This window comes from Dryas octopetala, chromosome 3 (assembly GCF_963921425.1).
Source record: "Dryas octopetala chromosome 3, drDryOcto1.1, whole genome shotgun sequence".
NCBI classification, from domain to species: domain Eukaryota; kingdom Viridiplantae; phylum Streptophyta; class Magnoliopsida; order Rosales; family Rosaceae; genus Dryas; species Dryas octopetala.
The window spans coordinates 564,015-575,474 of NC_141368.1; the positions used below are offsets into that span (position 1 = coordinate 564,015).

The 11,460-nt window shown below is 36.2% G+C and overlaps 1 protein-coding gene across 4 annotated transcripts; it reads left to right on the plus strand.

The window, feature by feature from the left end:
- Positions 1–2,996: 2,996 nt before the first annotated feature.
- Positions 2,997–7,097, plus strand: LOC147289143 (Calcium-binding endonuclease/exonuclease/phosphatase family). 4 transcript variants are annotated; one of them, XM_086235607.1, is made up of 10 exons: positions 2,997–3,498; positions 3,885–3,992; positions 4,102–4,207; positions 4,828–5,048; positions 5,173–5,249; positions 5,341–5,449; positions 5,528–5,653; positions 5,851–5,961; positions 6,053–6,160; positions 6,303–7,097. In XM_086235607.1, exons 1-10 carry the CDS (start codon positions 3,319–3,321, stop codon positions 6,537–6,539), a joined length of 1,383 nt encoding a protein of 460 aa, XP_086091733.1. In that variant the 5' UTR covers positions 2,997–3,318; the 3' UTR covers positions 6,540–7,097. The 4 variants fall into 4 exon arrangements, with proteins under 4 accessions (XP_086091733.1, XP_086091735.1, XP_086091734.1 ...); XM_086235609.1 differs by having other exon boundaries at positions 3,000–3,498; positions 6,306–7,097; XM_086235608.1 differs by having other exon boundaries at positions 3,001–3,498; positions 3,888–3,992.
- Positions 7,098–11,460: the final 4,363 nt, after the last annotated feature.

Consider the following 11,460-nt stretch of genomic DNA (forward strand, 5'->3'; position numbering starts at 1 on the left):
GTGTTAAATTTCGAAGTTTTCGGCGAAATTTCGCCGAAAATTTCGATTTTTGGGGGTGTCGAAATCGAAACCCATATTTGCCAAAATTTCGAGATGATTTCGTCGAAATTGTCGAAATTATCGAAATTTCGCCGAAATCGTCGAAATTTCGGCGAAATTTCGGCGAAATTTCGACCGTGCCCATAACCCATTGAATTTGAGATCTGGTATTCTGGTTTTGGAGCTGGGTTTTTGGCTTTTTGCAGAAAAATGGAGAGGTGGCAGAGGGGAGATCGAGGGAGAAAGAGGGGTGGTGGCAGGCGGCGGCAGGGGGAGATCGAGGGAGAGAGGGCGCGACGGCAGGGGGAGATCGAGGGAGAGAGGCGACGCGGGCGACGGGGCGAGGGCAGGGGGCGACGGGCGACGGCAGAGAGGCGACGGGGCAAGGGCAGGGGGCGACGGCGGCGGGAGTTGCAGAGAGAGAGAGAGAGAGAGAGAGAGAGAGAGAGAGAGAGAAGAAGAAGAAATGAAGAAAACAGATCTGGAGCAGTGGAGCCTCGGGGGAAAAGAAAGGAAAGGGAAAAGAAAGGAAAGGGAAAAGAAGAAAAAAAGAAGAAAAAAAAAAAGAAAAGAAAAAAAAGAAAAAAAAGAAAAGAAAAAAAGAAAAAGAAGAAAAAAAAAAAGAAAAAAAGAAGAAAAAAAAAAGAAAAAGAAGAAAAAGAAGAAAAAAAAAAGAAAAAAAAAAAGAAAAGGTTTAGAGTTGTTTGGGATTTGGGGGCCTTTGGGTTAATTGTGAAGAAAAAAAATAGTTTGGAGTTTTGTTTGCCCGTTTTGGAGTTTCGTTTAGTTATTTTTAAACCCTAAACTAGTAAATTATAATATATTTTTATATAAAAAATAATTTAAAGTACCCTAAAGGGCTTAAACCCTAGAATCATATACTATATCCTAAACAATATATAATATATAGGGTTTAGTGTATATATTATAGAGTATAGATAATATACTAATTTCATTTTATACTAATTTTATTTAACAGTATTTGACTCCAGCGCGCATTATATTCATCACATATCACATGAAACCTACCATATAATTTGGTTTTTTTCAATGTTTTTTATCAATGTAGTAGATAATATGTTAAATAAACATATTGTGAAGTTTCATTCAAAATTTCCGTATTTTGATAATAATTTCCATCGTTTCCGTCGAATTTTTGTCGAAATTTAAAAATCTTCGAAATTTCCGTCGAAATTTCCATCGAAATTTCCATCGAAATTTCCTCGAAGCTCGAAATTTTATTCCTTGGTGGTAACTAGCCCCTTGTTTCCAACTTTCAGCTAGTAGAAGGATAAAAATTCTGTGGGACCCTTTTTGTCAATCTCCCTACTCGATTATCCCATAATTAATATTATATTCCTCTCAGATCAATCAGAACTCACAACCTCACCTTTTTTTTTTTTTTTTTTTTCTCTCTCCTTCCAATAATAATAACAAGGTTTTTTATCTTAGCCCAAAATATGACTTCTGGGGACAAAACAACTCACATTCGGAAGCTTACGTCAAATTTAGTGGGATGTAGTGTGCATGAATTTTAAAAAACTTTTGTAGAGTTTAAAAATTATGTGATATCTAATTAAGAATTTTAAAAATTTTAAAAAAGTTCGTAAAAATTTATATGTATTCAATTAAGATTTTTAAGAAGTTTATAAAAGTCATATGGTATTTAATTAAGACTTTTAAAAAGTTTGTAAAAGTTGATGTGTATTTAAAAAGTTATTGAGTTTTATAGAATTCATTTAACGATGGATTTTAATAGACTTTGAAAGACTTTTATGTGTATTTTAAAGTCATTATAAATCTAACATCTCCTTGTAGATTTACAAGGATTTCTATAGACTCTATACAACTCTATAAAAATCTGTAAATTTTGTAAAAGTTTGTCACTTAAAAAAAGTCTACAAAAATCTTTATAAATTTATATACATTACACTCCCTAAGTTAAAACCGTTTTAACTTTTAACACTTAAATTGTATAAAAATAATATTTATATAAATGGCTTTATTTTTTTGTTATATATAAATGTAAAATATGAATAAAACAAAAAATGACACAAAAGTACATTTATTTGAAATCACATCTATTATAATTTAATATGAAATAGTTGAAAAAGTTTCAACTAAGTTAACTAACCAATAGGAAAATAAAAAAAAGGGAATCATCAGCTCTCGCGGTCTCAACACCACACAAAAATAAATTGTAACATAGAGTACTTGCCCGTTTGCTCCAAAGTCAATGTTTATCATACACTATAAAAAAAAGGGTTTTTAAGTAATTTGAGTGCCACATATGTTCCGCGGTAAATGAAACTGTTCAACAGTTACAACTTAAAATTGTATAGATATTTATACAAATATTTTATGTTTTATTGCTACATATACACATAGAAAAATAAATAAAATAACATAAAATACAATCATTTGGAATCACATCTACCATAACGTTTGAAACTGATCCGTCTGGTAGAAAAAAAAAAAAACAATTTAAAACGTTGAGTTAACTTATCGTGCTTAAAAAATTAGGTGTCATTTTTAATTCAACACTTTAAATGAGTTATTCTAATTAATTATTTATTGCAATTGTAACAATAATAATAATAAAAAACTTAAAAAGGGTGTTACAAAACTTAGAAAATGAAAAAGGAAAAAAGGAGCTTTATGGCACTTTATATATTTTAAGGAACCTAAAACAGAGGAATCAAAGAAGCAGAACAGCTGCGTTTGGTTTTAAGAAAAGAAGAAATATTAATTGGGGAAGACGGTCAAATTGCAAAACGCGAATGATGCGCGCATGGCAAGTTGGCAACATTTTTGGGTTCTGCGATTGCCGATTAATTTCCAACCTCTATACATAGTAGTTATAGCGTTGCCATGTAACTCTCTCTAATATTCACACACATATACACATGCACATAACCATTGCTTGTGTTTGATAAAGACAACAAAAATGAGGTTGGCCCTTCACAACCCGAAACAACGAGGTGAAGAAAGGTGGTTGTGGTGGTGATCTTTCAATTCTTCTTTTTCAATTTTTTTTTTTTTTTTTTGAGGGGTTGAGGATCACCCCCCACTACCGGTAATTCAGTTAGTTTTCCCTCTTGCAGACAACAACAACAACGTCTCCCTAGAACCCATTCCCCTACCCATCTATCTCTTTCGAATCAGAACCCATTCCAGAACATCTTCATTTGCGTGTTAGAGCCCATTGTTTTTGTTTTGGGACCATTTTATTATATTGTGGGTGTGGGTGACATTGTATTTATAAGTCTGTGGGTGGGTATGAGAGTGGTGAGGAAGAAGACAAAGACAAACAAGATGACTAGGATGAAGGGAAGGATGTCAAGGATTGGAAGCTATGCAATTGCATCTTCCATTAGAGACTGCCACCATCAACAGCCTGCCATTACCTGCACCACCTTCAACATCCTCGCCCCAATCTACAAGCGCCTCAACCTTGAGGTATGCATACTGCTATTCATTTCCATTACCAAATCTTCTCTATGTGATTTTCTGTTCCATCATTTTTAATGGGCATTGGGCAATATCTATTTTGCAACCATAAAATTCATTTTTTGGATTTCATTGTAAACATCAATATTTGATTCTGTTTCCCATCATTCATTATTCATTCATATACTAGAAAGCTTCTCTCTTTTCATTTTATAGCCAATCATTTCTAATGGGTAATCTTAGTTTTGTCTTAACCAGGTTCTTTATTCATTTATACCATAAAACTTCTCATCTTGGTTCTTTCTTCAATCAATTTATTTCATTGGTAGTCACAACTTCAATTATTTTGATTGATTTGTTATTTACATTTGTTCTAAATTTTGTGGTGTTCGAAGCAGGACCGTGATTGTCGGGAAAGCGAGTTCAGAGCGTACTGGTTGGCCAGGAATCACATGATATTGGATTGTTTGTTGGCTGAGAGGGCTTCCATTATTTGTCTTCAGGTTTGCATTTCCTGAACCTCTTAATGGATTGGGATGGGAGTCCCTACACAATTTTTGATGACCTAATGCTAATATGCTGAATATATCCTTTTCCCTTTGGTGTACGCAGGAGTTCTGGGTTGGAAATGAAGAGCTAGTAAATATTTATGAGAAGAGACTTGGTGATGCTGGTTATATCAATTTCAAGCTAGGACGGACCAACAACCGCGGTGATGGTACGTCCTCTTTCATTGTCAGTCTGGAATGCCTTGTGACTGTGGATGTCCTTGGTTTTTGTTTTCGACTTTTATAGCATCATACATATTCATTTTAAGGAACTTTTAAATATTGAAACTTAGTGCTTGTTTTGTTGGAAAGTTTTCAATCTGATCTGCTTACCATAAATAAGTGTTGTTTAGATTGCACATTATCACTTTCCATAATTCAGATTGGAAACTGCAAATTTAAAAAGCATAGGTGAGATGGGGAAAGATCATAAAAATAAGTTAATTTAGCATTTTGATTCAAAAATAAAAATGGGCTCTGTTGGGATATGAAGGAATTTGTTCATCCTAATTTTATTGATTTTGAACCTCACCCCAAAAATGAAAAAGGAAAAATTTTCTGATAAATTTTTCAAGTATTGATTCAACTATTCAACTTCTGGTTCAGGGTGCCTTAAGCTGACTCAGTGGTATCATATTATTTCGGTCATATGATTGATAATAGCCTTTTACGTCATGTGGGAATTTCCTTCTTATGTTATCCCTAAATAAATGTTAATAATCTATTTAACTTGAAGTTGAGCATAGACACATTATACATTAGCATAAGATGTTTCTGCTGGACTGTACAGGTTTGCTGACTGCGGTGCATAAGGACTACTTTAGAGTTATAAACTATCAAGAGTTGCTCTTCAATGATTTTGGCGATCGCGTTGCTCAGTTGCTACATGTGGAATTAGCTACCCCAGTCTCACAGTTTCGAAACAATGATATACGGCAGGAAATTCTCATTGTGAACACCCACTTGTTATTTCCTCATGATTCAAGTTTGTGTATAGTACGATTACATCAGGTAATTCTCAATTTCATACTCTTCTGCTATATGTATACATAGTGGTAAGATTTTCTTAGTTATTAGTCATTAGTTAATGCTAATTGTGTATCCTTTTGACAACATTTTCTCTCTCTCATTGTAGGTCTACAAAATCCTACAATATGTGGAGTCTTATCAAAAAGAGAACAAGCTTAATCCCATGCCCATCGTACTCTGCGGGTATTTCTAATGCCTTCCAATTTGAACTTTTTTACCCATTATCAAACTACAGTCATGTGTAATCTGTTTTTGCTATCTGCTCTTTCTGCAGTGACTGGAATGGAAGCAAACGTGGACATGTTTACAAGTTTCTTAGGTCCCAGGGGTTTGTATCTTCATATGATACTGCTCATCTTTACACCGATGCAGATGCACAAAAGGTCAGTATCTTCAACTTTACCCCAAGAATTTCACTTTTCTTATGCCTGTAACTCATGTCTTTCATATTTTTCGTACAGTGGGTTAGTCACCGAAACCATCGGGGAAACATATGTGGGGTTGATTTTATATGGCTTCTCAATCCTAATAGATACCGGAAACTACTTAAAACAAGTTGGAGTGAAGCAGTATTTTGCATGTTCAAGGTAAGCTATTCATATTTTTGTACTGTATACTCTTTTTACTTGCATTTCTGCAAGACTTATTTTTGGATGTAGTTGCATGAGTTTCTAAGTATATTCTGAACAATAGGTTATACTTTCATATGTTATGTGGAATTATATTGTTCTTTTAAACCAGCCTTCCTTTTTGTTTCTAATCATAGAAATTTTCACATTTTCAGTATCTACTACGAAGAGCTTCACTAACAGAATATGATGCCTTTGCCTTTCTGAAGGCTGATAACCCTGGCGATTACATTACCTTTTCCGGTTTCTGTGAAGCACTTCGACAGGTGGATATCAAATGAAATTTTCTCTCTTTTTACTATTGTTCTGAACAGAATGATTGCCTGTTAGTAAATATGCTTACTGTATGTTATGCAGCTTAATTTGACTGGTCATGGCCATGGACTTAGCGTTGAAGAGACCAAGGACTTGTGGGTCCAAGCAGACATAGATGGAAATGGTGTTGTTGATTACACAGAATTTCAGGTAAACTATGTTAATTTTACAATTTTGCTTCCTTCTGTAATTTGGTTTAAAAACTATACCCATTTATGTATATTCCAGTACCATTAGACAGTTTCTTCATTACAAATTGTGATGCTTATGTTACTTACTGGTGATGCAATAGCAGCAGCGAATTTGGAATCCTACAGGGTCAGAGCAGAGAGATGAAAGTGGTACTGAGATTAGTAGTCCCAAGGGTTATGAGGAGCAAACAATTGGTTTCAGTGTCAAGAATGCGGTTCTCTTCCCTCCTGAGGTGGAGAAAGGAACGTGGCCTGAACACTACTCTCTTTCTGATCATGCACGACTCACTGTGGTGTTCTCACCAATAAGAATGCCATGCTCTCGAATGATATCTTGACCAACCTCAAGTGCGGGCAGAGCTTTGGTGTAAGACTTGTTGTACATAGAGAACCAAAAACATATACATGGGGAAAGGTCAAGGGCTATGGCCAGATCGTGTGGAATGGATGTAAAATCAGTTCGATGCACCCAAAGAAAGTAAGCAACCCCCTATGTTGTAAGCGTAAGGGGGATCCACAGTCTCTATGGAATGGCCAGTTTCTTTGGCAAAGAGAGTAAAAAGTACTCTTCTTGATGCTGCTTTCTTCCTGTGCCCTAGTTGGAACCTCGATCTTTTGTATTGGAGGGGAGGCTTCATCCAAATTCACTTGCATGGGCTCTCCAAATCTGCAGTAGATAAATTGAACTAGCATCCACATTACACTCAGTTCTATTTTTCCTCTCATTGTGCCCCTTAATGTGGAAAAGGGAGCAAGGAATAACAAAAAGAGTTGTATAGTAGGCTTGCAGCGATTCCCTATTTGTAGCTTGGTGAGATGCACCAAGACAGAGTTTTTTGTACTTGGACTGCATTCAACATCAATGTTAAGTGTTAACACAATCATATTGCAACTGATTTTGCTCTGTTGCAACAAATAGACATGCTATAAGAGCAACAAGAGTTTGTGACAGACTATATACTTCGGTTAATTGACAGAGTCCAAATCTTCTGACTCTGCCCATTAAATCCAAAAAACATGTTTGACATTGACAATCATAAAATGAAAAAGCTTGATTTATTGTTCGGCTTCTTTACCCTTTATTGATTAAGAGCTTCCGATCTGTTGATGCTAAGGAAGAAAGGATCCTTTGTATATTTGAAAGCTTAAACGGCCTTGCGTGGAGTTTTAAAGTTATGAACTTATGATGATGATAATCTTGGCCTTGTTTTAAACAAAATCACACATTAATCCTTATATTGCATAATTGCAAGAAGAGAAGTAACGAGAGAGAGTTAACTTAAAAGTGACAAAGTCCCATTCTTGCTTGCTCTTGTTATACAAGGTCGTGGTATATTGGTTTTGGGCTAAGGAGGACATGATGATCAGAAACCCACTTAAACAAAAAATTGAAAAATCTTAATCGGTTGGCCAGTGATTCGAAACCCATTACTTCTGATTAATAAAGCATTAAGCATACCAAATTTGTTAGTTTTCAATGCAATAATTAAGCAAACAGCTAACATTGAACTCTGCCAAGCCTAATCTCAATTACAAGTTTCTCTTTTTGTTCAGTCCCTTAGTGGACAGTTTGTCTCTCTAAAATGGGAGTTGAAAATTAAATAAATAAAAGTTTTTCTCTTTTTGTCCTTCAAGACTGATATCATTTGTAACTTTGTAAGTGGAAGATGATAACTGATAAGGATGAGCTCTCGTAATTAATTGGAATTTAACAACCTTTTTGCTTTCTAGCAGGGTATATGACTATTCGTGTAAAAGAATAATTGGATACTAAAAATAAAAGGTTTAGATTGGGGGAAAAAGGCCCTAATTTTTGTCTCCTTTTTAATTTTCAAATCACCTTTATACACCCATGATCACCCACACACGCAGTCCTGCACAATGGAAAAGATTCATAATTGAGATGTGTTTTATGTATTTATATTCATGCCAAGCTTCTTTCACTTCACTTTTCTTTGTGTTCACACTATTGGGAATTAGGATAGAAGAAATAAATGCATATAATAATAATAATGTAAATGAAATTCTAATGGTAAACAAAAAAAAAAATAAGAATGTTGGGTGAATGAATATATGATATAATCTTTTAAAAAGTATAAAGTGGAAATGCCCTCACTAATAGTAATATATCAGCATAGTTAAGTGAATATCCCAAGCTTTTTAGAACTCTTTTCGGGCTTTCAAAATTCAAAGTTCAATGCACACTTTGTTGGCCAAAAAAAAAAGTTCAATGCACACTTGACCAAAAAAAAGTTCTATGCACAGTCCCAAGTCCTAACCTCTTCTCATTTTTTAACTTATAAATTTGTTTATGACATAAATAAATGTCAATAGCATCTTTATCACCATTACTTCATCTACATAATCAATTTTAAACTGCATATTTCCATGATGCTAGCCATCACTATAGTCATTTTATTGCCACCAAATTTTAGCTTCTTGTGGAGACTTGTTGCTCTAGTGATTCAAAGTATTAATTTTTATATTCAATGTCTGCATTCGAAATTCGAATTACTACTCTCTCCTTTTGGCCTCCTTTGTAACAAAGAAAAAAATTCTAGTTTTTATTTTTTTATTTTTTTATTTTAAGCTTGGAAGATTTGTTTTTTTTAGTTTAAAATTAGTAGTAAAAAAATAACGTAATTTTAAATACAAACATCATCATATTAATAAAAAATACATATAAAGGAGCGTACGTAATTTTTTTAGTTTAAATTTTTTATTTCTTATTTAAATATGTAATCCAAATTATCCGATATCATACCATATTAGACTATATGTGAACGAGAAATTATTTTATACATCTGAAACACCAGGTGGCATATCTTAGTGGTATATCAAACCAATAGTGTTAAGCCATTTGGATAATGTTTTTTCAAAGGCCGGCATTGATATAATAAAGAAGAAAAAATTATATTTTTTTTAGAGTGATGCTATTTGCACACACTTTTGTCTTTTCGCACACCCCAAAAATTTAATTTGTAAAATGACAAAAAACACCCAAAACAAATTATCCAAAACCTCATCCCTCTATCTCTCTTTCCCTCTCTCTATCCATCTCTCCTTCCTTCTTTCTCCCCGTCAAAGCACCCCCCCACCTCAGACCAAGCTCGACAGAACCACCTACCGATCACTCGCCAACCGCCCCGTCCCTCTCTCTCTCTCCTTCCCTCTCTTACCCCACCAACCACCAACCACCCACCACCCACCTTCATCCCCTCCTCTTTCTCTCTCCCCGAAACCCAACCCCGGCCCATCACTCTCTCTCTACAACTCTCAGTCTGGCAAACCAGGCAGTTGAAGAAGATGTAAGGAGTTCACACAAATCACACCCACCATGCTTTGTTTCCTCGATCAAGACACAAAAACTAGCTTTCCACCATCATTTAGATCATAGGGGTCGACAAAGGAGAAGAGAAGAAAAGAGTACTTGTCTGGGCTTGAGACGGTAGTGTAGTAAGTTGATTGTGCGGTGGTGCCGTTTTTTGAGGAAGAAGATTGAACAGAGGAAAATATAACAAAATTTATATATCTTTTTAATTATGCATCTTCCAGCTAAAAAAAAAATGGTCCTAATGATTTAATATTATTGGTCAGATATACCATTAGGATATGCCACGTGATGTATCAAATATATAGAATAATTTCTGTATGTGAACGAAGCGTTACATTGTGAAATAATACACCTACTCAAAATGTTAATTTTCAATTTTCACATGTAATGTATACTATTACTCCCTTTCTATTGCTTAATGCTTAGTGAGAAAGTTTCAGCTAATGTATACTATTGGATCACATTATCCAGTGCCTATGTTCATCTCATCACATGATTCACATCGGTCACTCTCTCTTCTTTTTTTTTTTTCTTTTCTGAGGCCACCACATTCACAATTTCATATTAATAAATAGAAAAATAAAAATAATAAAAAGAAAGAGGGCTGCTATTTGCACACCCTTAAATTTCTTTTTGCACACCCTTTCAAAAAAAAAACTCAAGGGAAAAGACCATTTGGCCCTCCCCTCACCCACACACCCCCATCCCCATCTCCCCCCTCCCCCGTACACACCTCATCTTTCCATCTTCCCATCTCCATCTTTTTTTTTTCTTCTTCATCGTCGAAGCCCACCCCCCACCCTCCACCTTCCACCTTCCACCTTCCACCCTCCACCCTCTTCTCTCTCTCTCTCTTTCTCTCTCTCTCTCTCTCTCTCTCTCTCTCTCTCTCTCTCTCTCTCCTCTCCTCTCACCCAAGCAGACAACCAAAAAAAAAAAAATTGCAGCGGGTTCGGCGGACCAGTGCCGAACCCGGTGGTTTCGTTCGACAGGTACCCGCCGAATAGAATAGGATTGTTCGGTGGGCACCTACCGAACGAAACCACCGGGTTCAGCACTGGTCCACCGAACCCGCTCTAATTTTTTTTTTTTTTGGTTTTCTTCTCCGGCGAGCTGGGTAGGTTAGGTGGTCGCCGTGGTCTTGGCGGCTCTGCATGCATGTGTGCAAGTTGGGTGGGGGGAGGAGCGAGGGAGGGGGTAGGTTGTGTATGGAAGTTTGTGGTCTGTGGGGGTGGGCTGTGGGGGTGTGGCAGGGGGAGGGGAGGGCGATGGCAGAGGGAAGAAGAGAAATGGAAGGAGAAAAAGGAAAGGAGAGGGGGAGAGAGAGAAGAGAAGGGAAGGGTTGAGCCGCCGGCAACCCCGCCAGCGACCTTGCCGGCGGTGGGGGTGGCTGAGGGAGGTGTCGGGGTGGGGTGTGTGTTGTCTGGGTTTTGGAGGGGTGTGTATAAGTTAGGATATTTTGGTAATTGGGAGGGGTGTGTATATGAGAAATGTTAATTGTGGGAGGAGTGTGGGGGTGTGAAGTGAGAAAAAGTGAGGAAAGGGTGTGCAAAAAGAAAGGGTTAATTACATATATATACCTCAACTATACACCAATCATCAGTTGAGTACCTCTGGTTTAAAAACTTTCATTAGGGTACATCAACTTATGTTTTTTTGTCAATTGAATACCTCCGTTAGTCTGACAGTTAGGAAGACCGTTAAATGCCTACGTGGTGCTGACGTGGCACACGTGGACCCCACCATTAAATATTAAAAAATAGCCACGTAAACCAAAAATAATAAAAAATTAATAAAACTTTGAAAATGATATAAAATATTAAAAAATAATTGAATTTAAAAAAAAAACAAAACAAAAGCCCAGAAAGTCAGAACCCAGCATCCCCACCGCCTCCCTCCACCTCCCCCGCCCTTCCCCCCCAAAC